The sequence below is a fragment of the Coregonus clupeaformis genome, chromosome 38 (genome assembly GCF_020615455.1).
Source record: "Coregonus clupeaformis isolate EN_2021a chromosome 38, ASM2061545v1, whole genome shotgun sequence".
Lineage (NCBI taxonomy): Eukaryota > Metazoa > Chordata > Actinopteri > Salmoniformes > Salmonidae > Coregonus > Coregonus clupeaformis.
Window position 1 is genome coordinate 1,217,640 of NC_059229.1, and position 27,998 is coordinate 1,245,637.

Here is a 27,998-nt window from a genome sequence, read left to right on the forward strand (position 1 = left end):
CTGTGCGTATGCGTACCTGCCATGCATGCGTGCGTGTGTGAGTGGGCGCGTGAGTGTGCCATGCCGTTGGTTGTCCTATGCGGATGTCACGGTTGCTGCCCGCCTCGTGCATCCCAACTTCACCCGACCGTTGTAAAAGGAACAGACTACACGTCCCTTCGGAATTCCACTGCCGTTCCAACGCACGGGGCTGGAGCACTGCTTTCTGCTCGTCTGTCCTCAGTCATCAACCGGCATGTTTCGGGAGTAGCCTACCGATAGCTCCCTTGCTCGCTGCATCTCTGTGTTACGGTTCAGTGCTGCTGATACCGGTGGTTTAATACTACTGGGGGAATACCTACACTGCAGAGAGAGGGAGAGAGCGAGAGAGGGAAGGAGCGGAGAGGAGGATGGTGCCTGGTGTAGGAGGAGGGAGGTGATCATGGCAGAGGTAAGCGGAACGGACAGAATGCGGTAAACTAAGCACATTGGCTATCTGGGTTTTTAGGCTACCGCGACATAAAACAAATCATAGTTTACTGCGATATTTAAACATAGCCAAAGCTAAACTTGGATGATTTCGATAGGCTATTAGTTCGTTTGACATTATTCTGCAGTTTATTTTTGCAACAAAAGCGGTGTGCTGTATAGGTATTGTAGGCAATTTGGGGGTTGGTTAGTGTGGCCATGTTTTTTTGACAGCTCAGATTGGACAATGAGCACATTGCGTTGCGTAAGAATATTTGCATGAATGCTTTGGTAGTTTAGTAGTCAGTGCCTCCTCTAGCGTTTTGGGGGCCCTAAGCGAGATTTGGTCAGGGGGCACCTCCCCACCTCGAGGGCAGAACGTTTTAGTGATATCTGTGTGAGAGTGACTAATACAATCAACGGGGGCACCCTGGAGGTCAGGACTCCTGAGCACATGCCCTGTGGTAATTTGGTGATGATTAGGCCTACTACAAGGGTTAGATAGCTGGGTAGACTACCTTACCTGACATGGGCTAATTCAGTGACTGACAACAAGAGGAACACTGCTGATGAACAACCACATTTCGAAATTGCACTTTTCTAACTGTCAACAGTAAGTTGAGACCCCGACTAAGTTTATATATATATATTTTTTTTTTGTCGGGGGCCCCTAGTAACCTATAGTGGGCTGCTGCATGGAAAGGAGGTGTGTGTGTGTGTGTGTGTGTGTGTGGACGTGTTTAACAAAAATTTGACCAACTGTGGACATTTTGTTAGTCCCCACGAGGTCAAATGCTATTTCTAGGGGGTTTAGGGTTAAGTTTAGAATTAGTGTTAGGGTTAGAATGATGTTGAGGGTTAGGGTTAGGAGCTAGGGTTAGGTTTATGGTTAGGGAAAATAGGATTTTGAATGGGACTGAATTGTGTGTCCCCACAAGATTAGCTGTACAAGACTGTGTGTGTGTGTGTGTGTGTGTGTGTGTGTGTGTGTGTGTGTGTGTGTGTGTGTGTGTGTGTGTGTGAGAGAGAGAGAGCTGGAGATGATTTGTCAGAAAGGTGATACTGATTGAACTGCTGATGTTTCCATTCTTTATTTTCTCTGTGTCCTCAAGTCTGTCTGTCTGTCCTCTCTCTCCTCTCTCTCTTCTCTCTCTCCTCTCCCTCTCTCCTCTCCTCTCCTCTCTCCTTTCCCTCTTTCTCTCCTCTCTCTCTCTTCTCTCTCTTCTCCCTCTCTCTTCTCTCTTTCCTCTCTCTCTCCTCTCCTCTCTCTCCTCTCTCCCTCTCTCTCTCCTCTCCCCCTATCTCTTCTCTCTTTCCTCTCTCTCCTCTCCCCTCTCTCTCCTCTCCTCTCCCCTCTCTCTCCTCTCTCTCTCAGTGTGTATTGCAGTTCTTCAGTGATATTGCTGAAGTCAGCACTACTGCAGGACAAAGCATTCTGTGACTGTTCTGTTCATCCTAACATCCTATTGGAGGACGGCTGTAGAACAAGCCATCCTATAGGAGGACATTTGAAATATAGAACTAACTAATGACCCTGTTAGCCCACTGAGCCAATAATTGGGCAACACGCCTGATTCCACTAATCAACTCATCATCAAACCTTTGATTAGTGGGATCAGGTGTGTAGTGCTGAGGCTAAAACTAAATGATCACCCCTTTGGGTCCCCAGGACCAGGATTGAGATACACTGGTTTAATGGGTTAATTGTGATGTGAACACAGTCTGAAGTACACAGGAGCCAGACACAGAGGAGAGAAAGAACAGTTTGAGCTCTTAAGAGATGAAGTCTCTCATGTCTCTGGTAATATATTAGTTTAGATGTGAAAGTGGGTTACGGTGTGTGTGTGTGTGTGTGTGTGTGTGTGTGTGTGTGTGTGTGTGCGTGCGTATGTGTGTGTGTGTGTGTGTGTGTGTGTGTGTTGGCCTGGATAAGACCAAGCTCTGCCAGACACATAAATAGTGGCACTTTTTTATGACCTACTTCCTGTTGACAAGTAGAATGAAGTTTCTCCGACACTCTGATCTAAGTTCAGTTATGTGTTTTCCCCTCTAATGGTTCAGGATAGAATTAGGGGAAGTGTAAACTGATCCTAGATCTGTGGTCAGGTTAGTATCTAATGGTTTAGGTTAGGATTATCGGAGTGTAATCTGGTCCAAGATCAGTGGTTAGGTTCGTATCTAATGGTTTAGGTTAGGATTATCGGAGTGTAATCTGGTCCTAGATCAGTGGTTAGGTTAGTATCTAATGGTTTAGGTTAGGATTATCGGAGTGTAATCTGGTCCTAGATCAGTGGTTAGGTTCGTATCTAATGGTTTAGGTTAGGATTATCGGAGTGTAATCTGGTCCTAGATCAGTGGTTAGGTTCGTATCTAATGGTTTAGGTTAGGATTATCGGAGTGTAATCTGGTCCTAGATCTGTGGTCAGGTTAGTATCTAATGGTTTAGGTTAGGATTATCGGAGTGTAATCTGGTCCTAGATCAGTGGTTAGGTTAGTATCTAATGGTTTAGGTTAGGATTATCGGAGTGTAATCTGGTCCTAGATCAGTGGTTAGGTTAGTATCTAATGGTTTAGGTTAGGATTATCGGAGTGTAATCTGGTCCTAGATCAGTGGTTAGGTTAGTATCTAATGGTTTAGGTTAGGATTATCGGAGTGTAATCTGGTCCTAGATCTGTGGTCAGGTTAGTATCTAATGGTTTAGGTTAGGATTATCGGAGTGTAATCTGGTCCTAGATCAGTGGTTAGGTTCGTATCTAATGGTTTAGGTTAGGATTATCGGAGTGTAATCTGGTCCTAGATCAGTGGTTAGGTTAGTATCTAATGGTTTAGGTTAGGATTATCGGAGTGTAATCTGGTCCTAGATCAGTGGTTAGGTTAGTATCTAATGGTTTAGGTTAGGATTATCAGAGTGTAATCTGGTCCTAGATCAGTGGTTAGGTTCGTATCTAATGGTTTAGGTTAGGATTATCGGAGTGTAATCTGGTCCTAGATCAGTGGTTAGGTTCGTATCTAATGGTTTAGGTTAGGATTATCGGAGTGTAATCTGGTCCTAGATCAGTGGTTAGGTTCGTATCTAATGGTTTAGGTTAGGATTATCGGAGTGTAATCTGGTCCTAGATCAGTGGTTAGGTTCGTATCTAATGGTTTAGGTTAGGATTATCGGAGTGTAATCTGGTCCTAGATCAGTGGTTAGGTTCGTATCTAATGGTTTAGGTTAGGATTATCGGAGTGTAATCTGGTCCTAGATCAGTGGTTAGGTTAGTATCTAATGGTTTAGGTTAGGATTATCGGAGTGTAATCTGGTCCTAGATCAGTGGTCAGGTTAGTATCTAATGGTTTAGGTTAGGATTATCGGAGTGTAATCTGGTCCTAGATCAGTGGTTAGGTTCGTATCTAATGGTTTAGGTTAGGATTATCGGAGTGTAATCTGGTCCTAGATCAGTGGTTAGGTTCGTATCTAATGGTTTAGGTTAGGATTATCGGAGTGTAATCTGGTCCTAGATCAGTGGTTAGGTTCGTATCTAATGGTTTAGGTTAGGATTATCGGAGTGTAATCTGGTCCTAGATCAGTGGTTAGGTTAGTATCTAATGGTTTAGGTTAGGATTATCGGAGTGTAATCTGGTCCTAGATCAGTGGTTAGGTTCGTATCTAATGGTTTAGGTTAGGATTATCGGAGTGTAATCTGGTCCTAGATCAGTGGTTAGGTTCGTATCTAATGGTTTAGGTTAGGATTATCGGAGTGTAATCTGGTCCTAGATCTGTGGTCAGGTTAGTATCTAATGGTTTAGGTTAGGATTATCGGAGTGTAATCTGGTCCTAGATCAGTGGTTAGGTTCGTATCTAATGGTTTAGGTTAGGATTATCGGAGTGTAATCTGGTCCTAGATCAGTGGTTAGGTTAGTATCTAATGGTTTAGGTTAGGATTATCGGAGTGTAATCTGGTCCTAGATCAGTGGTTAGGTTAGTATCTAATGGTTTAGGTTAGGATTATCGGAGTGTAATCTGGTCCTAGATCAGTGGTTAGGTTCGTATCTAATGGTTTAGGTTAGGATTATCGGAGTGTAATCTGGTCCTAGATCAGTGGTTAGGTTCGTATCTAATGGTTTAGGTTAGGATTATCGGAGTGTAATCTGGTCCTAGATCAGTGGTTAGGTTCGTATCTAATGGTTTAGGTTAGGATTATCGGAGTGTAATCTGGTCCTAGATCAGTGGTTAGGTTCGTATCTAATGGTTTAGGTTAGGATTATCGGAGTGTAATCTGGTCCTAGATCAGTGGTTAGGTTCGTATCTAATGGTTTAGGTTAGGATTATCGGAGTGTAATCTGGTCCTAGATCAGTGGTTAGGTTAGTATCTAATGGTTTAGGTTAGGATTATCGGAGTGTAATCTGGTCCTAGATCAGTGGTCAGGTTAGTATCTAATGGTTTAGGTTAGGATTATCGGAGTGTAATCTGGTCCTAGATCAGTGGTTAGGTTCGTATCTAATGGTTTAGGTTAGGATTATCGGAGTGTAATCTGGTCCTAGATCAGTGGTTAGGTTCGTATCTAATGGTTTAGGTTAGGATTATCGGAGTGTAATCTGGTCCTAGATCAGTGGTTAGGTTCGTATCTAATGGTTTAGGTTAGGATTATCGGAGTGTAATCTGGTCCTAGATCAGTGGTTAGGTTCGTATCTAATGGTTTAGGTTAGGATTATCGGAGTGTAATCTGGTCCTAGATCAGTGGTTAGGTTCGTATCTAATGGTTTAGGTTAGGATTATCGGAGTGTAATCTGGTCCTAGATCAGTGGTTAGGTTCGTATCTAATGGTTCAATCTGAATTTGTTGCAGGAAACTGATCCTAGGTCTGCAGGGCAACAAATTCAGTATTGGGCGACAGGAGAATAAAGCAATCTAGTCTCTTCAGGGTTCGTCCCAAATGGCACCCCATTCCCATTAAAGTGCACTACTTTTGACCAGGACCTGTAGGGCGCTTGTTAAAAGTAGTTCACTATATGGAATATGGTACACTATATAGGGAATAAGGTTCCAATTCGGACGCTGGTCAATAATCTAACAAAAAGGATCAAGAAGAGACTCCTATCTCTCCTGTCAGCAAATAACATTTAGTTAGAAGTGTTTAGTAGTCATATTACTGGATAATTAGCTAATTAACCAAGGAACAGTTAAAGTGTTAAGTAGTCATATTACTGGATAATTAGCTAATTAACTAAGGAACAGTTAAAGTGTTTAGTAGTCATATTACTGGATAATTAGCTAATTAACCAAGGAACAGTTAGTGTTTAGTAGTCATATTACTGGATAATTAGCTAATTAACCAAGGAACAGTTAGTGTTAAGTAGTCATATTACTGGATAATTAGCTAATTAACCAAGGAACAGTTAAAGTGTTTAGTAGTCATATTACTGGATAATTAGCTAATTAACTAAGGAACAGTTAGTGTTTAGTAGTCATATTACTGGATAATTAGCTAATTAACCAAGGAACAGTTAGTGTTTAGTAGTCATATTACTGGATAATTAGCTAATTAATCAAGGAACAGTTAAAGTGTTAAGTAGTCATATTACTGGATAATTAGCTAATTAACTAAGGAACAGTTAAAGTGTTAAGTAGTCATATTACTGGATAATTAGCTAATTAACTAAGGAACAGTTAAAGTGTTAAGTAGTCATATTACTGGATAATTAGCTAATTAACTAAGGAACAGTTAGTGTTTAGTAGTCATATTACTGGATAATTAGCTAATTAACTAAGGAACAGTTAGTGTTTAGTAGTCATATTACTGGATAATTAGCTAATTAACTAAGGAACAGTTAGTGTTTAGTAGTCATATTACTGGATAATTAGCTAATTAACTAAGGAACAGTTAAAGTGTTAAGTAGTCATATTACTGGATAATTAGCTAATTAACTAAGGAACAGTTAAAGTGTTAAGTAGTCATATTACTGGATAATTAGCTAATTAACTAAGGAACAGTTAGTGTTTAGTAGTCATATTACTGGATAATTAGCTAATTAACCAAGGAACAGTTAAAGTGTTTAGTAGTCAGATTACTGGATAATTAGCTAATTAATCAAGGAACAGTTAAAGTGTTAAGTAGTCCTATTACTGGATAATTAGCTAATTAACCAAGGAACAGTTAAAGTGTTAAGTAGTCATATTACTGGATAATTAGCTAATTAACTAAGGAACAGTTAGTGTTTAGTAGTCATATTACTGGATAATTAGCTAATTAACCAAGGAACAGTTAAAGTGTTTAGTAGTCATATTACTGGATAATTAGCTAATTAATCAAGGAACAGTTAAAGTGTTAAGTAGTCATATTACTGGATAATTAGCTAATTAACTAAGGAACAGTTAAAGTGTTTAGTAGTCATATTACTGGATAATTAGCTAATTAACCAAGGAACAGTTAAAGTGTTTAGTAGTCATATTACTGGATAATTAGCTAATTAACCAAGGAACAGTTAAAGTGTTTAGTAATCATATTACTGGATAATTAGCTAATTAACCAAGGAACAGTTAGTGTTAAGTAGTCATATTACTGGATAATTAGCTAATTAACCAAGGAACAGTTGAAATCAAATCAAATCAAATTGTATTTGTCACATACACGTGTTTAGCAGATGTTATTGCGGGTGTAGCGAAATGCTTGTGCTTCTAGCTCCGACAGTGCAGTAATCTCTAACAAGTAATATCTTAACAATTTACAACATATACCCAATACACACAAATCTAAGTAAAGCAATGGAATTAAGAATATATACATAAATATATGGACGAGCAATGACAGAGTGGCATGGACTAAGATACAGTAGAATATTATAGAATAGAATACAGTATATACATATGAGATGAGTAATGCAAGATATGTAAACATCATTAAAGTGACTAGTGTTCCATTTATTAAAGTGGCCAGTGATTTCTAATCTATGTATATAGGCAGCAGCCTCTAATGTGCTAGTGAAGGCTATTTAACAGTCTGATCGCCTTGAGTTAGAAGCAGTTTTTCAGTCTCTCTGTCCCAGCTTTGATGCACCTGTATTGACCTCGCCTTCTGGATGATAGCGGGGTGAACAAGCAGTTGCTCGGTTGGTTGTTGTCCTTGATGATCTTTTTGGCCTTCCTGTGACATTGGGTGCTGTAGGTGTCCTGGAGGGCTGGTAGTTTGCCCCCGGTAATGCGTTCGGCAGACCGCACCACTCTCTGGAGAGCCCTGCAGTTGCGGGCGGTGCAGTTGCCGTACCAGGTGGTGATACAGCCCGATAGGATTCTCTCAATTGTGCATCTGTAAAAGTTTGTGAGGGTTTTATGTGCCAAGCCAAATTTCTTCAGCCTCCTGAGGTTGAAGAGGTGCTGTTGCACCTTCTTCACCACACTGTCTGTGTGGGTGGACCATTTCAGATTTGTCAGTGATGTGTACGGCGAGGAACTAGAAGCTTGCCACCTTCTCCACTGCGGTCCCGTCGATGTGGATAGGGGGGTGCACCCTCTGCTGTTTCCTGAAGTCCATGATCATCTCCTTTGTTTTGTTGACGTTGAGTGAGAGGTTCTTTTCCTGGCACCACACTCCCAGAGCCCTCACCTCCTCCCTGTAGGCTGTCTCGTCATTGTTGGTAATCAAGCCTACTACTTTTGTGTCATCTGCAAACTTGATGATTGAGTTGGATTGAGTTGATTGAAGTGTTAAGTAGTCATATTACTGGATAATTAGCTAATTAACCAAGGAACAGTTAAAGTGTTTAGTAGTCATATTACTGGATAATTAGCTAATTAACCAAGGAACAGTTAAAGTGTTAAGTAGTCATATTACTGGATAATTAGCTAATTAACCAAGGAACAGTTAGTGTTAAGTAGTCATATTACTGGATAATTAGCTAATTAACTAAGGAACAGTTAAAGTGTTAAGTAGTCATATTACTGGATAATTAGCTAATTAACCAAGGAACAGTTAGTGTTAAGTAGTCATATTACTGGATAATTAGCTAATTAACTAAGGAACAGTTAAAGTGTTTAGTAGTCATATTACTGGATAATTAGCTAATTAACCAAGGAACAGTTAGTGTTAAGTAGTCATATTACTGGATAATTAGCTAATTAACTAAGGAACAGTTAAAGTGTTTAGTAGTCATATTACTGGATAATTAGCTAATTAACCAAGGAACAGTTAGTGTTAAGTAGTCATATTACTGGATAATTAGCTAATTAACCAAGGAACAGTTAGTGTTAAGTAGTCATATTACTGGATAATTAGCTAATTAACCAAGGAACAGTTAGTGTTAAGTAGTCATATTACTGGATAATTAGCTAATTAACCAAGGAACAGTTAAAGTGTTTAGTAGTCATATTACTGGATAATTAGCTAATTAACCAAGGAACAGTTAGTGTTAAGTAGTCATATTACTGGATAATTAGCTAATTAACCAAGGAACAGTTAGTGTTAAGTAGTCATATTACTGGATAATTAGCTAATTAACCAAGGAACAGTTAGTGTTAAGTAGTCATATTTATGGATAATTAGCTAATTAACCAAGGAACAGTTAGTGTTAAGTAATCATATTACTGGATAATTAGCTAATTAACCAAGGAACAGTTAGTGTTTAGTAGTCATATTACTGGATAATTAGCTAATTAACCAAGGAACAGTTGAAATCAAATCAAATCAAATTGTATTTGTCACATACACGTGTTTAGCAGATGTTATTGTGGGTGTAGCGAAATGCTTGTGCTTCTAGCTCCGACAGTGCAGTAATCTCTAACAAGTAATATCTAACAATTTACAACATATACCCAATACACACAAATCTAAGTAAAGCAATGGAATTAAGAATATATACATAAATATATGGACGAGCAAAGACAGAGTGGCATGGACTAAGATACAGTAGAATATTATAGAATAGAATACAGTATATACATATGAGATGAGTAATGCAAGATATGTAAACATCATTAAAGTGACTAGTGTTCCATTTATTAAAGTGGCCAGTGATTTCTAATCTATGTATATAGGCAGCAGCCTCTAATGTGCTAGTGAAGGCTATTTAACAGTCTGATCGCCTTGAGTTAGAAGCAGTTTTTCAGTCTCTCTGTCCCAGCTTTGATGCACCTGTATTGACCTCGCCTTCTGGATGATAGCGGGGTGAACAAGCAGTGGCTCGGTTGGTTGTTGTCCTTGATGATCTTTTTGGCCTTCCTGTGACATTGGGTGCTGTAGGTGTCCTGGAGGGCTGGTAGTTTGCCCCCGGTAATGCGTTCGGCAGACCGCACCACCCTCTGGAGAGCCCTGCAGTTGCGGGCGGTGCAGTTGCCGTACCAGGTGGTGATACAGCCCGATAGGATTCTCTCAATTGTGCATCTGTAAAAGTTTGTGAGGGTTTTATGTGCCAAGCCAAATTTCTTCAGCCTCCTGAGGTTGAAGAGGTGCTGTTGCACCTTCTTCACCACACTGTCTGTGTGGGTGGACCATTTCAGTTTGTCAGTGATGTGTACGGCGAGGAACTTGAAGCTTGCCACCTTCTCCACTGCGGTCCCGTCGATGTGGATAGGGGGGTGCACCCTCTGCTGTTTCCTGAAGTGCATGATCATCTCCTTTGTTTTGTTGACGTTGAGTGAGAGGTTCTTTTCCTGGCACCACACTCCTAGAGCCCTCACCTCCTCCCTGTAGGCTGTCTCGTCATTGTTGGTAATCAAGCCTACTACTTTTGTGTCGTCTGCAAACTTGATGATTGAGTTGGATTGAGTTGATTGAAGTGTTTAGTAGTCATATTACTGGATAATAAGCTAATTAACCAAGGAACAGTTGAAGTGTTTAGTAGTCGTGTTACTGGCTAATTAGCTAATTAACTAAGGAGCAGTTGAGTTGATAATGATTGACTTGTATTAACACATTTTAATTGTTATTTTAAAGAGTTTAATTGTCTGTCTGTGTCTATCACTCTCTCTTTCTCACTTTCTTTTCTCTCTCTCTCTCTCTCTCTCTCTCTCTCTCTCTCTCTCTCTCTCTCTCCCCCTCCCTCCCTCCTACAGTGGTGCCTCTGACCCCCTCTCCAAAGAGCGGAGACTCTACCACCTCAACTACCTCCTCCCCCTCATCCACCCCCCTTACCCCACCCCCTTTAACATTTACCTTACACCCCTAACTCCACCCCCCAACACCAGTCACCATGACAACCTCAGCGTTGCGTCGCCAGGTGAAGAACATTGTTCACAACTACTCTGAGGCAGAGATCAAGGTGACTGTAACTAACTATACTAACTCTACTGTGTTGTAGTAAGGTTTGTTTGCCTGTTGTGTGTTTCCACCTGGTTATTTAACCATCGGGTAACACTGTGGTGTAATGTAAGGTAACACTGTGGTCTAATATCAGGTAACACTGTGGTGTAATATCAGGTAACACTGTGGTGTAACATAAGGTAACACTGTGGTGTAATATCAGGTAACATTGTGGTGTAATGTAAGGTAACACTGTGGTGTAATATCAGGTAACACTGTGGTGTAATATCAGGTAACACTGTGGTGTAATATCAGGTAACACTGTGGTGTAATATCAGGTAACATTGTGGTGTAATGTAAGGTAACACTGTGGTTGTCAAGGGGTGCTGAAGGTGGGTGTGGTGCATGAATCAAGCGCAGGACGCAGAAGCTCAGTCCAAAAGACTAGTGCAATATTCACGTAGAAAATAAGCACAATAAGCCCGAAGGCGAAATAACGGCGCACACAGGCGTCAAACAAACGGCGCACTAACATGTGCGAAAAACCTCTCCAAAACACTGGAGGGAAGTACGTAGCTCCAACACAAAACAGAAGAGCAATCACACACAAAGACAAACACACACAACGAGAACTAAATAGGACAATAACGAGGACTAACAAAAAAACAGGTGTACAACATCAAGACAAAACCAAACGAACATGAAACATAGATCGGTGGCAGCTAGTACTCCGGGGACGACGACCGCCGAAGCCTGCCCGAACCAGGAGGAGGAGCAGCCTCGGCCGAAACCGTGACAGTACCCCCCCCTTGACGCGCGGCTCCAGCCGTGCGCCATCCCCGGCCTCGGGGATGACCAGGAGGACGCGGAGCAGGGCGCGCGGGATGGTCCCGGTGGAACTCCGACAGGAGAGATGGGTCTAGGATGTCCCTCCGCGGCACCCAGCACCACTCCTCCGGGCCGTACCCCTCCCACTCCACCAGATACTGGAGACCCCCCATCCGGCGTCTTGAGTCCAAGATGGACCGAACGGTGTACGCCGGAGCCCCCTCGATGTCCAGTGGGGGCGGAGGAGTCTCCCCTATCTCATTGTCCTGGAGTGGACCAGCTACCACCGGCCTGAGAAGAGACACATGGAACGAGGGGTTAATATTCTTATACTCAACAGGTAGATGTAACCTATAACACACCTCGTTCAATCTTCTCAGGACTTTAAAGGGCCCCACAAACCGCCGACCCATCTTCCGGCAGGGCAGGCGGAGGGGTAGGTTTCTGGTAGAGAGCCAGACTCGATCTCCGGGTGCGTACACCGGCCCCTCACTGCGGTGGAGATCGGTGCTCGCCTTGTGACGAAGGACGGCCCGCTGCAGGTGGACGTGGGCAGCGTTCCACGTCTCTTCCGAGCGCCTCATCCAATCTTCCACCGCAGGGGCCTTGATCTGGCTCTGCTGCCAAGGTGCCAGAACCGGCTGGTAACCTAACACACATTTGAAGGGGGTTAGGTTGGTAGAGGAGTGGCGGAGAGAGTTCTGGGCCATCTCGGCCCAGGGAATGTACCGTGCCCACTCCTCCGGCCGGCCCTGGCAATATGACCTCAGAAACCTACCCACATCCTGGTTGACACGTTCTACCTGCCCGTTACTCTCCGGGTGGTACCCTGAGGTAAGGCTAACCGAGACCCCCAACCGCTCCATGAACGCTCTCCAAACACGGGAGGTAAACTGGGGGCCTCGATCAGACACTATATCCTCGGGTACCCCGTAATGCCGGAAGACGTGGGTAAATAGGGCCTCAGCGGTCTGTAGGGCAGTAGGAAGACCCGACATAGGGAGAAGACGACAGGCCTTAGAGAACCGGTCCACAACGACCAGGATGGTGGTATTCCCCTGAGAGAGGGGAAGGTCTGTCACAAAATCCACCGAGAGGTGGGACCATGGTCATTGTGGAACGGGCAGGGGTTGTAACTTACCCCTGGGCAGATGTCGGGCGCCTTACACTGGGCGCACACCGAGCAGGAGGAGACATAAACCCTCACATCCCTAGCCAAAGTGGGCCACCAGTATTTAGTGCTAAGGCAATGCACTGTCCGGCCAATACCCGGATGTCTAGAGGAGGGTGACGTGTGAGCCCAGTAAATGAGTCGATCCCGAATCTCGAGCGGAACGTACTTCCGACCCTCAGGACACTGTGGAGGGCTGGGGTCGATGCGCAACGCCGCTCGATTTCGGCATCGACCTCCCACACCACCGGTGCCACTAGGCAAGACTCCGGTAGTATGGGAGTAGGCTCAACGGACCTCTCCTCCGTGTCATACCGCCGGGACAGCGCATCTGCCTTACCATTCTGGGACCCAGGGATGTACGTGATTTTAAATACGAACCTGGTGAGAAACATACTCCATCGAGCCTGGCGAGGGTTCAGTCTCCTCGCTGCCCGGATGTACTCCAGGTTCCGATGGTCAGTCAAAATGAGGAAAGGGGTGTTGAGCCCCCCTCAAGCCAATGCCTCCACACCTTAAGGGCTTGAACTACAGCTAACAGCTCCCTGTCCCCAACGTCATAGTTACGCTCCGCCGGGCTGAGCTTTTTTGAGTAAAAAGCACAGGGGCGGAGTTTAGGTGGCGTGCCGGACCGCTGAGAGAGAACGGCCCCTATACCAGCCTCAGACGCGTCTACCTCAACCTGAAAGGGTAATCGGGATCCGGATGCGCCAGCACCGGAGCCGACGTAAACAGGTCCTTCAGTCTCCTAAAGGCCCTGTCCGCATCAGCTGACCACTGCAGGCGCACCGGACCCCCTTTCAGAAGGGACGTGATGGGAGCTGCCACCTGTCCAAAACCCCGGATAAACCTCCGGTAGTAATTCGCAAAGCCCAAGAACTGCTGCACCTCTTTTACAGTGGTTGGAGTTTGCCAATCCCTAATCGTCGCCCTCCCTAATGCGCACCAAGTTATACGCGCTCCTGAGATCCAATTTTGTGAAAAACCGCGCTCCATGCAATGACTCTGTCATGGTCGCAATCAGAGGGAGTGGATAACTGTATTTCACAGTAATCTGATTGAGACCACGGTAATCAATGCACGGGCGCAACCCTCCATCTTTCTTCTTCACAAAAAAGAAGCTCGAGGAGGCGGGAGAAGTGGAGGGCCGAATGTATCCCTGTCTCAAAGATTCGGCTATGTAAGTCTCCATAGCTTTTCTCTCCTCTTGAGACAAAGGATACACGTGGCTCCGTGGGAGCGCTGCTCCTGCCTGGAGATCAATCGCACAATCCCCCTGTCTATGAGGAGGAAACTGCGTCGCCCTAGTCTTACTAAACACGAGAGCTAAATCCCCATATTCAGGCGGAATGTGCAGTGCGGGCACTTGGTTTGGACTTTCCACCGAAGTCGCCCCCACGGAAACACCCAGACATCGCCCCTCGCACTGAGCAGACCACCCATCGAGAGCCCTCTGTTGCCACGAAATAGCAGGGTTATGGGTGCTTAACCAGGGGAATTCCCAGCACCACTGGGTACGCAGGGAGAGTCGATCAGATACAGCTGTATAGTCTCTTCATGACCCCCTGCGCACACATCCTAAGTGGTGCTGTGATCTCCCTAATCAACCCCGACCCCAACGGGCGGCTATCTAAGGCATGAACGGGAAAAGGTTTGTCAACAGGTAGGAGAGGGATCCCTAACTCTAAACAAAACTTCCGATCAACAAAATTCCCAGCTGCGCCTGAATCTACTAGCGCCTTATGCTGGGAATGAGGTGCAACCTGTGGAAAACACACAGGTATACAAAAGTGCGCAACAGAAAGCTCTGGGTAAGTGGGACGTCTACTCACCTGGGAGGCCCCCCCAGTGCGTGGCCTGTTGTCTTCTCCCCCGGAGAACCCTCCCCAGCACCTGGCCGCAGTGTGCCCTCCACGACCGCACTTGGTGCAGGAGACAGGCCCCTCGGGCTCCTCCTCCTCCTTTCTCTAGCGCCGGCACCCACGAGCTCCATAGGGCTCGGCTCGGAGGTGCCGGAGGGCGGAATGGACGGACCCCCTCGGGACGTCCACGGGTGGCCAGCAGGGTGTCCAGACGGATGGACATATCGACCAACTGGTCGAAGGTGAGATGGGTATCCCTGCAGGCCAACTCACGTTGAACGTCCTCCCGTAGGCTACATCGAAAATGGTCGATGAGGGCCCGTTCATTCCACCCTGCGTCCGCCGCTAGAGTCCGGAACTCTAGAGCAAACGCCTGTCCGCTCCTCCTCCCCTGTCTCAGGTGGACTAGACGCTCCCCCGCCGCTTTGCCCTCAGGTGGATGGTCGAACACGGCCTTGAAGCGGCGGGAGAACTCGGCGTAGGAGATGGTGTTGGCGTCCATCTTCCTCCACTCGGCGTTAGCCCACTCCAACGCCTTGCCCGTGAGACAGGAGATGAGGGCGGAAATGCTCTCGTGTCCTGAGGGCACCGGGTGTACAGTGGCCAGGTAGAGCTCCACCTGCAGGAGGAACCCCTGACACCCGGCAGCTGTTCCGTCATACGCACTCGGGAGCGAGAGCCGAATCCCCCTGGGTTCCGGACCTGGGACTGGTGGACCGGCCGATGGGGTTGGCAGGGTAGGTGGAGGTGTGGGTACCCCGCTGGCCTCCCATCGGTGCAGGGTGTTGATGACGTCCTGTAGAGCGGTCCCCAGTTGTCGTATCTGGTCATCTTGGCCGCGAACATGCTCCTCGAGCGACTCAGGCGTAACTGCAGATCCTGCTGATTTCATTTTGGTGTGTGATTCTGTCAAGGGGTGCTGAAGGTGGGTGTGGTGCATGAATCAAGCGCAGGACGCAGAAGCTCAGTCCAAAAGACTTTAGTGCAATATTCACGTAGAAAATAAGCACAATAAGCCCGAAGGCAAAATAATGGCGCACACAGGCGTCAAACAAACGGCGCACTAACATGTGCGAAAAACCTCTCCAAAACACTGGAGGGAAGTACGTAGCTCCAACACAAAACAGAAGAGCAATCACACACAAAGACAAACACACACAACGAGAACTAAATAGGACACTAACGAGGACTAACAAGACACAGGTGTACAACATCAAGACAAAACCAAACGAACATGAAACATAGATCGGTGGCAGCTAGTACTCCGGGGACGACGACCGCCGAAGCCTGCCCGAACCAGGAGGAGGAGCAGCCTCGGCCGAAACCGTGACAGTGGTGTAATGTAAGGTAACACTGTGGTGTAATGTAAGGTAACACTGTGGTGTAATATCAGGTAACACTGTGGTGTAATATCAGATAACACTGTGGTGTAATATCAGGTAACACTGGTGTAATTTAAGGTAACACTGTGGTGTAATTTAAGGTAATACTGTGGTGTAATATCAGGTAACATTGTGGTGTAACATAAGGTAACACTGTGGTGTAATGTAAGGTAACACTGTGGTGTAATGTAAGGTAACACTGTGGTGTAATATCAGGTAACACTGTGGTGTAATGTAAGGTAACACTGTGGTGTAATATCAGGTAACACTGTGGTGTAATATCAGGTAACACTGTGGTGTAATGTAAGGTAACACTGTGGTGTAATATCAGGTAACATTGTGGTGTAATGTAAGGTAACACTGTGGTGTAATATCAGGTAACACTGTGGTGTAATATCAGGTAACATTGTGGTGTAATGTAAGGTAACACTGTGGTGTAATGTAAGGTAACACTGTGGTGTAATATCAGGTAACACTGTGGTGTAATGTAAGGTAACACTGTGGTGTAATATCAGGTAACATTGTGGTGTAATGTAAGGTAACATTGTGGTGTAATGTAAGGTAACACTGTGGTGTAATATCAGGTAACACTGTGGTGTAATATCAGATAACACTGTGGTGTAATGTAAGGGAGCTAGCTAGCTATTCAGTTTGATGGTCCCACACTCAGCTATGAATTGATACATGTTCATTCATGTTTTATTGACTACTTACAAAGCCTTTATACATTATTGGTAGCCCCTACCTTACACACCTGCTACACTGGGGAGAAGGCAGCCCCTCATTATAGGTAAAATGTTGACCGAAATATTACCCCCCGCACCCCTTTTCTAAACCTGGTGTGTGATACCTCTTTCTCTCATTCCAATACCCCTCCCCCCCTCAACCAGGTGCGCGAAGCGACCTCCAACGACCCGTGGGGCCCCTCCTCCTCGCTGATGTCAGAGATCGCTGACCTCACCTTTAACGTGGTGGCGTTTGCTGAGGTCATGGGCATGGTCTGGAAACGCCTCAACGACCACGGGAAGAACTGGAGACACGTCTACAAGGTAAACACACACCTTTAAAGAGACACCATTACGTCTACAAGGTAAACACCTTTAAAGACACACCATTACGTCTACAAGGTAAACACCTTTAAAGACACACCATTACGTCTACAAGGTAAACACCTTTAAAGACACACCATTACGTCTACAAGGTAAACACATTTAAAGACACACCATTACGTCTACAAGGTAAACACCTTTAAAGACACACCATTACGTCTACAAGGTAAACACCTTTAAAGACACACCATTACGTCTACAAGGTAAACACATTTAAAGACACACCATTATGTCTACAAGGTAAACACTAGGGTTGCAAAATTACATGATCTTTCCCAAAATTCCACAGTTTTTTTGTTGTTTATCCTGGTTGGAAGATTCCTGGGGTCAGAAGGGAATAAACAGTAAATGCAGAATCCTCCAACCAGGATTTCTAGAAAACCAGGGACATTTTGGGAAAGGTACCGAAATGTTGCAACCCTAGTAAAGACACCTTTTTCAACGTTGTTTTTTTATTTTTAAGAAAATGTAGTGGAGAGAGAGAGTGAGTAGATATACCAGATGAGACCAGATTAAACGAGTCTGTCTTTAAAGGTTGAATATTCAGAAATCGCTCTAATAGTTTGCCTAATTTCAGTTTATGTGGCAAAACAAGCAGTCATTGTGTAGAGAATCATTGTACCATCTAAACTGCTGTCAAATATATTTTCCATAACCAAAAATATTGCATTTTCAGCTGTTTGAAGCTGGTGTACAAAACCGAAAGTAAAAGACACAAAATGTTTTACTTGAGAACGGGAAGCATAGAAATTGCGCATATAGAACAGATCTACTGCTTCTTAGACTTGCTTTCAATGAGAATGTGAATTTGGAATAGTTAAATTTTTCAGCATTAAATCAATCTGACTATTTTGGTCTTATTTTAATATCCTAAATTAGTTTGTACTCATTTTTATCATTCTATGCAGCTTTTATTGTCTTTTATCAAATCTATTTTTAAGTTATGTATTTTAATTTTAGTTTAGTATGTACAGCACCTTGACTTGTGGTGTCTGTATGAAATGTGCAGTAGAAAAAAAGTTTATTATTATTATATTACAAGGCCCTGACGCTGCTCGACTACTTGATCAAGACCGGCTCAGAGAGAGTGGCTCAGCAGTGCCGCGAGAACGCATTCACCATACAGGTGGGTGGGGGAAACTGGAGTACGGTGGGGAGGGTGTTCTGGCACAAAATGGCAGCGAGATCTCATTCACCATACAGGTGAGTGGGGGAAACTGGAGTATGGTGGGGAGGGTGTTCTGGTACAAAATGGCAGCGAGATCTCATTCACCATACAGGTGAGTGGGGGAAACTGGAGTATGGTGGGGAGGGTGTTCTGGTACAAAATGATATAAATGCTGCAGTGGACTCCTGCTATACACTCTTAGAAATAAAGGTGCTATCAAGAACCTTAAAGGGTTCTTCAACTGTCCCCATAGGAGCAACCTTAAAGGGTTCTTCGACTGTCCCCATAGGAGCACCCTTTGAATAACCCTTTTTGGTTTCAGGTAGAACCCTTTTGGGTTCCATGTACAACCCTTTCCACAGAGGGTTCTACATGGAACCCAAAAGGGTTCTACCTGGAACGAAAAAGGGTTTTCCTATGGGGACAGCTGAAAAACCCTTTTGGAAGCCTTTTTTCTAAGAGTGTAGAATGGTGTCGGTTAGGAATCTCCATGCAATACAGAAGACTGTGGACCCAGCTACATGCACTGGAATATGCACTTACCTGTCATGCTATTAAAATGAGTCATAGTAACACCAAGCTTATGAGCACTTCACTTCATGTAATGAGTATGTATAAACTGTAGGAGTATGTACAGTTACGCTCAAATATACTGTCACCCTAGCATGATTCACTATTTATTTTAAAATAAAAAAGTATACTTCATATTAAACCCTTATCATGTCTCCTATGTAAGGGGCATAGGCTATATAATAATGTATGTGTAATAATGTATATAATATCATGCAGATGTAATAATGTATATTATATTATGTATTTATACAATGGTTGGGTATAATCCTGGACGCTGATTGGTTAGAACATCATTCCAGCCGGTGTCTATTCCACAAGTTACCACCGGCTAAATCTATGATGTTGAAATGCCTATTTACTCTGTTCCATCTGACTTCGCAATCCACTGTCTCATCAGCCCAGCCAGGCAATTTATAAACTTGATCCACTGTAAAAAGCATCTAGACATTATCCCACATTTATTTTAGACTAACATTTAGTTTTCAACAGCGGAGATTTGTATAAACCTTGCTGTCTGTCTCTGACATTTGCAACATTGTTTCGATATTCAAATTCGATCTCCAGCTGTCCCATTGTAATGAACGTGTCGGGACGAGACAGACAGGCAGGCAGCGTTTCTCATGAATCAGCTGGCATAATTTTATGGATATATACAAAGAAATGTCAATTGAAAAAAGGTTAAACGAAACGAAGTGCAGCTAGTTTGCAGTCTTTCCAGCTTCAGTTTGAAGTGATTGTGTTAGCTGTGTTGTTGGCTAGCTCCTCTGAACAACAGTGTCCTGACGAGTGAGCACATTTCCTACGCGAAATCGCGCCTCATTAGCTCATTGTTATGGATGTATCCAAATAAATGTCACTAGAAAACAGCTTAAACAAACGCAAATGCAGCTACTTTGCTGTTATTCTGGCTGCACTGTTTGACGTGACTGTAAGTTAGTCGTAGTTGGCTAGCTGGCAAGCAAGGGATAAGAACGTTGCCAGCCAGAATGGCAATGGAACATTTACAACGAACGACTGGGTCGCGTCCATAGGTACAGAACAAAAGGACTGAACGACTGGGTCACGTCTCTGGCAACCAAACCGATAGAGCGAACGACCAGCCAGCTTGGGTAGCAACCCTAGATTTGTGTGTCGGGACTATTATCCTGTGGAAGGATAATATGTCAATCATTATTTGAATATGTTGGTAACCCGTTGTATAAAAGTGATAATGCCCTCGAAGTGTTTGGAGGATATATTAGCTTCGTCTCGGGCCCAACACCCGTGCCAATATGTCCTTCAAACACCGGCTTCTCTGGCATTATCACTTAAATGTAATAATAATATAATGTATATGTAATAATGTATATAATATAATGTATATACTATAATATATATAATATAATGTATATGTGATAATGTATATGTGATCATGTATATTATATAATGCTAAGGAATCAATTTCATATTAAATTCTCATCATCATGTCTCCATGTAGACGCTGCGTGACTTCCAGTACATGGACCGTGACGGCCGTGACCAGGGGGGCAACGTGAGGGAGAAGGCCCGCCAGCTGGTGTCTCTACTCAGGGATGAGGAGCGGCTCAGACAGGAGAGGAGCCAGGCATTGACGACTAAAGAACGCATGACGGCGGGAACGGGGGGAGGAGGAGGAGGGACAGGGGGAGGAGGAGGAGGGACAGGGGGAGGAGGAGGAGGGACAGGGGGAGGAGGAGGAGGGACAGGTGGAGGAGGAGGAGGGACGGGGGGAGGAGGAGGGACGGGGCATGGAGGGGTACCTCCAGCGTACCACCCAGGCCGAAGGACCAGCCAGCCAAATATGGCAGCTCTCTACGGGGAAGAGTCCATCCGCTCCCGGGGCTCGCCCTCCTCCTTTAACTGTGAGTGTAGACTTTAACACTTCCCCTTTAACTGTGAGTGTAGACTTTAACACTTCCCCTTTAACTGTGAGTGTAGACTTTAACACTTCCCCTTTAACTGTGAGTGTAGACTTTAACACTTCCCCTTTAACTGTGAGTGTAGACTTTAACACTTCCCTTTTAACTGTGAGTGTAGACATTAACACTTCTCATTTAACTGTGAGTGTAGACTTTAATACAGTCGTGGTCAAAAGTTTTGAGAATGACACAAATATTAATTTTCACAAAGTCTGCTGCCTCAGTTTTTATGATGGCAATTTGCATATACTCCAGAATGTTATGAAGAGTGATCAGATGAATTGAAATTAATTGCAAAGTCCCTCTTTGCCATGAAAATGAACTTAATCCCCCAAAAACATTTCCACTGCATTTCAGCCCTGCCACAAAAGGACCAGCTGACATCATATGTCAGTGATTCTCTCGTTAACACAGGTGAGAGTGTTGACGAGGACAAGGCTGGAGATCACTCTGTCATGCTGATTGAGTTAGAATAACAGACTGGAAGCTTTAAAAGGAGGGTGGTGCTTGAAATCATTGTTCTTCCTCTGTTAACCATGGTTACCTGCAAGGAAACACGTGCCGTTATCATTGCTTTGCACAAAAAGGGCTTCACTGGCAAGGATATTGGCGCTAGTAAGATTGCACCTAAATCAACCATTTATTTGATCATCAAGAACTTCAAGGAGAGAGGTTCAATTGTTGTGAAGAAGGCTTCAGGGCGCCCAGGAAAGTCCAGCAAGCGCCAGGACCATCTCGTAAAGTTGATTCAGCTGCGGGATCGGGGCACCACCAGTGCAGAGCTTGCTCAGGAATGGCAGCAGGCAGGTGTGAGTGCATCTGCACGCACAGTGAGGCGAATACTTTTGGAGGATGGCCTGGTGTCAAGAAGGGGAGCCACTTCTCTCCAGGAAAAACATCAGGGACAGACTGATATTCTGCAAAAGGTACAGGGATTGGACTGCTGAGGACTGGGGTAAAGTCATTTTCTCTGATGAATCCCCTTTCCGATTGTTTGGGGCATCCGGAAAAAAGCTTGTCCGGAGAAGACAAGGTGAGCACTACCATCAGTCCTGTGTCATGCCAACAGTAAAGCATCCTGAGACCATTCATGTGTGGGGTTGCTTCTCAGCCAAGGGAATGGGCTCACTCACAATTTTGCCTAAGAACACAGCCATGAATAAAGAATGGTACCAACACATCCTCCGAGAGCAACTTCTCCCAACCATCCAAGAACAGTTTGGTGACGACCAATGCCTTTTCCAGCATGATGGAGCACCTAGCCATAAGGCAAAAGTGATAACTAAGTGGCTCGGGGAACAAAACATCAACATTTTGGGTCCATGGCCAGGAAACTCCCCAGACCTTAATCCCATTGAGAACTTGTGGGCAATCCTCAAGAGGCGGGTGGACAAACAAAACCCCACAAATTCTGACAAACTCCAAGCATTGATTATGCAAGAATGGGCTGCCATCAGTCAGGATGTGGCCCAGAAGTTAATTGACAGCATGCCAGGGTGGATTGCAGAGGTCTTGAACAAGAAGGGTCAACACTGCAAAACTTAATGTAATTGTCAATAAAAGCCTTTGACACTTATGGAACGCTTGTAATTATACTTCAGTGTACCATAGTAACATCTGACAAAAATATCTCATAACACTGAAGCAGCGAACTTTGTGAAGACCAATACTTGTGTCATTCTCAAAACTTTTGACCCCGACTGTACTTTCCCATTAATGTACCGTAGTACCAAATTCAGAGTGCTACTTTATAGACGTTTACTTCACCTGTGTGTGCACATTTTAAACCTCTCATTTAACTGATTATATGCAAGCACGACCACACAACTTCATGCACATACACACACACAGCACAAATTGAGTGTGCTCATGTGTGTTCTAACCTGGACAGTCAATGAAATAGATTAAAGCTATCAATAACACAAGACAACCCACAAATATTTATCCTTTCTACCATATCAGTTTCTGTCCTCTCTCTCTCTCTCTCTCTCTCTCTCTCTCTCTCTCTCCCTCTCTCTCTCTCCCTCTCTCTCTCTCTCTCTCCCTCCCTCTGCCCCATCTCTTTCTCCCCTCTCTCTCTCTTTCTCCCCTCTCCACTCTCTCTCTCACTCCCTCTACCCTCTCTCTCTCTCCCTCCCTCTGCCCCATCTCTTTCTCCCCTCTCTCTCTTTCTCCCCTCTCTCTCTTTCTCCCCTCTCCACTCTCTTTCTCCCCTCTCCCCTCTCTCTCTCTCCCTCCCTCCCCCCAACTCTCTCCCCCAGCCTCTTCATCCTCTCCTCGTGAAGCGTCTGATCTAGAGCAGGCCCGCCCCCAGACCAGCGGGGAGGAGGAGCTACAGTTACAGCTGGCCCTGGCCATGAGCAGAGAGGAGAGTGAGAAGGTCAAACACACACATACACATTACCAAGTGTGAGTGAGTGAGTGAGTGAGTGAGTGAGTGAGTGAGTGAGTGAGTGAGTGAGTGAGTGAGTGAGTGAGTGAGTGAGTGAGTGAGTGGGGTGGACTCCTACACCGACTCTCAGAGTGCATCTGTCATATCAGTGATGTCACCAACACCAGCTCAATGAGCTCAACAGCACCACTGTGTGGTGGAACAGAGTATTTCACACAACTGCTGGGATGTATTAACTAGGGCCCAAAGAGAAGCAAACGTGGGGGGGGACTACATGAACTTGTCCAATGGGAAATGCTTGTTTTTGAAATGGGGGCGGGACTACATGAACTTGTCCAATAGGAAACGCTTGTTTTCGAAACGGTGGAGGGACTACATGAACTTGCAAAACATTTAGCTACCGTGTGCACTAATGAATACAACCCTGCTGTATTCTTTCCTTAGCAGTGATGTGGGAAAGTGTGTTGCTGTGGTTACCCTCTTACTCCATAGGTTCATACTGCAGCTGGTGTCTCTCTCTCTCTCTCTCTCTCTCTCTCTCTCTCTCTCTCTCTCTCTCTCTCTCTCTGTCTCTCTCTGTCTCAATCTCTCTCTGTCTCTCTCTCTCTCTCTCTCTCTCTGTCTCTGTCTCTCTCTGTCTCTCTCTCTCTCTGTCTCTCTCTCTCTCTCTCTGTCTCTCTCTCTCTCTCTCTGTCTCTCTCTCTCTCTCTCTCTCTCTGTCTCTCGCTCTCTCTCTGTCTCTCTCTCTCTCTCTCTCTCTCTGTCTCTCTCTCTCTCTCTCTGTCTCTCTCTCTCTCTCTCTCTCTCTCTCTCTGCTCTCTCTCTCTCTCTCTCTCTCTCTCTCTCTCTGTCTCTCTCTCTCTCTCTCTCTCTCTCTCTCTCTCTCTCTCTCTCTCTCTCTCTCTCTCTCTCTCTCTCTCTCTCTCTCTCTCTCTCTCTCTCTCTCTCTCTCTCTCTCTCGCTCTCTCCTGATTGATGCTGAATGCTCATTGGTTAGTCAGATGCTAATCACTGACACAACCCCTCTTCAGCTGGCCCCGCCTCCTCCTATTGCTATGGAGACAGATGGTGACACACAGCTACAGATAGTTCTGAGCCTTAGCAAAGAGGAGTAGGAGCACACAGACAGACAGACATACAGACATGATACTCACACACAGACAGACAGACAGACAGACATGATACTCACACACAGACAGACATGACACACACACACAGACAGACAGACACACATGACACACAGACACACACACACACAGACAGACATGACACACACACATACACACACACACACACACACACACACACACAGACAGACATGATACACACAGACAGACACACACTGAAGATTGTCCCTCCTCTGCCTGCTTCACCAGTGTGTGTATATTGTAACCTTCTGCAGTGCCATGTGAAACCTCTCCTCTAACTAACTATTATATCCTCCTCCAGATTCCATCCTTACCTCTGCTCGGTTCCTTCTTAATCTACCATTTTCTTCTCTTTCCCTCCCTCCCGCTCCCCTCTCCTCCTCTCCATCCCTCCCTCTCTCCCATCTCCTCCTCTCCCTCCCTCTCTCCCATCTCCTCCTCTCCCTCCCTCTCTCCCATCTCCTCCTCTCCCTCCCGATCCCCTCTCCTCCCTCCCTCCCTCCTCTCCTCTCTCTCTCTCTCCTCTCCCTCTCTACCCCCTCTCCCTCCCTCTCTCCCCTCTCCCTCTCTCTCTCCCTCCCCTCTCCCTCCTCTCTCTCCCTCCCCTCCCTCCCTCCCCCTCTCCTCCCACTCTCCTCTCCCTCCCTCTCTCCCTCTCCTCTCCTCTCCTCTCCTCTCCTCTCCTCTCCTCTCCTCTGCTCTCCTCTCCTCTCCCTCCTCCCTCTCTCCTCTCCTCCTCTCCTCCTCTCCCTCCCTCCCTTTCTCTCCTCCCCTCTCCTCCCTCCCTTTCTCCCCTCTCCCTCTCCCCCCTCCTTCTCTCCCTCCCTCCCTCTCTCCTCCTCTCCCTCCCTCTCCCCTCTCTCCTCTCCTCCTCCTCATCCCTCTCTCTTCTCCTCCCTCCCTCCCTCTCCCTCCCTCCTCTCTCCTCCTCTCTCTCCCTCCCTCTCCCCTCTCTCCTCTCCTCCTCCTCATCCCTCTCTCCTCTCTGTTACAGGGCTGTGTGGTGACCTTAACTTTGTCCTTCTGCTTCCTCCTTCACTGGCTGATAATATCAATCCCTTTTTCTTTCTCTCTTTCTTTCTTCTTTTTTATCAGTTCAGTTGTTTTGCTCTACCTGTACTAAAAGATAGTGAAAATAACTGTAATGTGTGTGTGTGTGTGTGTCGTGTCTGTGTCGTGTGTGTCCACAGTGTCTCCATGGTAACTGTGTTGATGATGTCACCATGCCGCCTCTGCAGGACCAGCTTTGTCTCCAAGGAGATGAGTCGTTGCTGCAGAGAGCCCTGGACGAGAGTAGGAGGGACAGTCACACAGGGACAGGGGAGGTGAGAGAGAGAGAGAGAGAGAGAGAGAGAGAGAGAGAGAGAGAGAGAGAGAGAGAGAGAGAGAGAGAGAGAGAGAGAGAGAGAGAGAGAGAGAGAGAGAGAGAGAGAGAGAGAGAGAGAGAGAGAGAGAGAGAGAGAGAGAGAGAGAGAGAGAGAGAGAGAGAGAGAGAGAGAGAGAGAGAGAGAGATGTTAATATAGACGGGTTAGCTGACAACGTCACAAAAAATGATGCGCGCGCATCGATGGGGCCGGATGGCATGCATTGTTATGATTCTGAACGGTCAGATAGCAGATAGCAACCATGACAAGCTGCCTTGTGGGGAATCGTTTCAGCTAGTTTTATCTTGTTCTTGATACCATGTCTTGTAATGAGGTGTTTTGACTCTTGTCACGTCTGCTAATATGGCTAAAATCCGCTAGCTAGCTAACCAACAACTGGAACGATGTATTTGAGAGACAACAAGCGCTCATTGTGCACATTTATTTATGGTTTCAATAAAGATTTGGAGACGGAAATATAGTTTACATGTTGTCAACAATCTAAGCCAACCCTGTCTGTTTCGCACCATAGTTGCACACGCGTCGCTTTTGTTGCTAAACAACCAACCTATAACCCTGAAAGCAGCATGATATCTCCTTGAAAACCTTTTTATTTATTTTTACTTTTGGAAGATTGTTGTGGTTCTGTTTCTCTCCAGTCTGCCATGTTGGATCTGGTGGATATCTTTGGCCCCGCTGAGGCACCGCCCCCAGCTGACGACCCCTGGAACGCCCAGCCTGCTGTGACCTCTGACCCCTGGGACTCTGTGGGTGAGTGGTAGACGCGCCCACACACACACACACACACTCTGTTATGCAAACTCTGCACTGCAAAACGTGTGCGCCCTCTCTCTCAACAGCAGTCCACACCAACACTCCTGTGATTGGTAGTCCCTGGGCGACCCGCCCCTCCTCCAGCAGCCCAACCAATCCCTGGGCTCTGTCACGCTCTCCCACCTGGAAAGCCCCGCCCACATCATCATCCAGCCCTGTCAATCGCGGCTGGGAGAGCCCGCCCACTCTTACAGCGGAAGGTACTGATAGGACAGATCTCTTCTCTGTCAGGGAGGAGGAGAGTAAAGGAGAAGAAGGAACATCCAGAGTCTTCAGCCCTCTGACTGGCAGTCCTACTGGTAACACACACAAACACACACACACACACACACACACACACACACAAACACACATACACACACACACACACACACATATACACAAACACACATACACACACATACACACACACACACACACACACATATATACACACACACACACATATACACACACACACATACACACACATACACACACACACACACATATACACACACACACACACACACACATATACACACACACGCACACACATATACACACACACACACACACACACACACGTTTATCTTCCTGTAAGTATATGTTGTGTTTATACCGCATGTTTTCCTGCTGACTATATGTCGTTACATCTTTCTCCAAACCTCCTCCTCCACAGGCCCAGACCCGTTTGGGGAGCGTGTTCTGCCCCCCCAGGTGAACGGGCGAGGGGGGGACAGTCCGGAGATGTTTGACCTGTCCCGTCTAGCCCCCCCTCAGGGCTCCGCGACCCCCCGGATGTGTCGCACCCCAGAAGCCTTCCTGGGACCTACAGGGGCATCGCTAGTCAACCTGGACGCACTCATACCCCCTACTCCTCCTAGCAGGACCCACAACAACCCCTTCCTCTTAGGTGAGGAGATGCACACACACACACACACACACACACACACCTACTGTCAAATATCAACTCACTGCCAATGTCCAAATACTATAACTTTCTCCCTCCTCCTCTCCCTGCCTCCCCTCCCCTCTCCTCTCCCCCTCTCCTCTCTCTCCCATCCCTCCTCTCTCTCCCCTCCTCCTCTCCCCCTCTCTCTCCCATCCCTCCTCTCTCTCCCCCTCCTCCTCTCCCCCTCTCTCTCCCCTCCCTCCTCTCTCCCCTCCCTCCTCTCTCCTCCCTCCTCCTCTCTCCCCCTCTCTCCCCTCCCTCCTCCTCTCTCTCCCATCCCTCCTCCTCTCTCTCTCTCCCCCCTTCGTCTCCCCCTCTCTCCTCGTTTCTCTCCTCTGTCTCTCCCCCTCTCTCTCTTTCTTCCTCCCCCTGTTCTCTCTCCCCTCTCTCCTCTCTCCCTCCTCGTCTCTCTCCTCTCTCTCTCCAGGTCTGAGCGCTCCCTCTCCCACCAACCCATTCCACTGTGACCAGCCCCGCCTCACCCTCAACCAGATGCTCCGCCCCTGCTCCACCTCCCCCCTACCCCCCACACCCTCCCCTACAGCCCATCTCTCCCCCTCCCTCTCCCACACCAGCCCTCCACCCTCCCCTCCTCCCACACCCAGCCCTCCACCGGCCTCCTAGACATCCCC

General features: G+C 46.1%; 1 protein-coding gene across 1 annotated transcript; it reads left to right on the forward strand.

Annotated features, from left to right (window-relative positions):
* Window position 1: 1 nt before the first annotated feature.
* LOC121532567 (epsin-3) lies at window positions 2–27,998 on the forward strand (the record flags this gene model as incomplete). Its single annotated transcript, XM_045211664.1, is given in 13 exon segments — window positions 2–430; window positions 10,477–10,682; window positions 16,797–16,955; window positions 18,058–18,141; window positions 20,234–20,434; window positions 20,477–20,636; window positions 22,955–23,073; window positions 25,424–25,558; window positions 26,258–26,369; window positions 26,459–26,731; window positions 27,094–27,327; window positions 27,794–27,859; window positions 27,862–27,998. Coding segments are annotated over 12 exon segments (1,749 nt in total), but the record flags the coding sequence as incomplete, so codon positions are not given.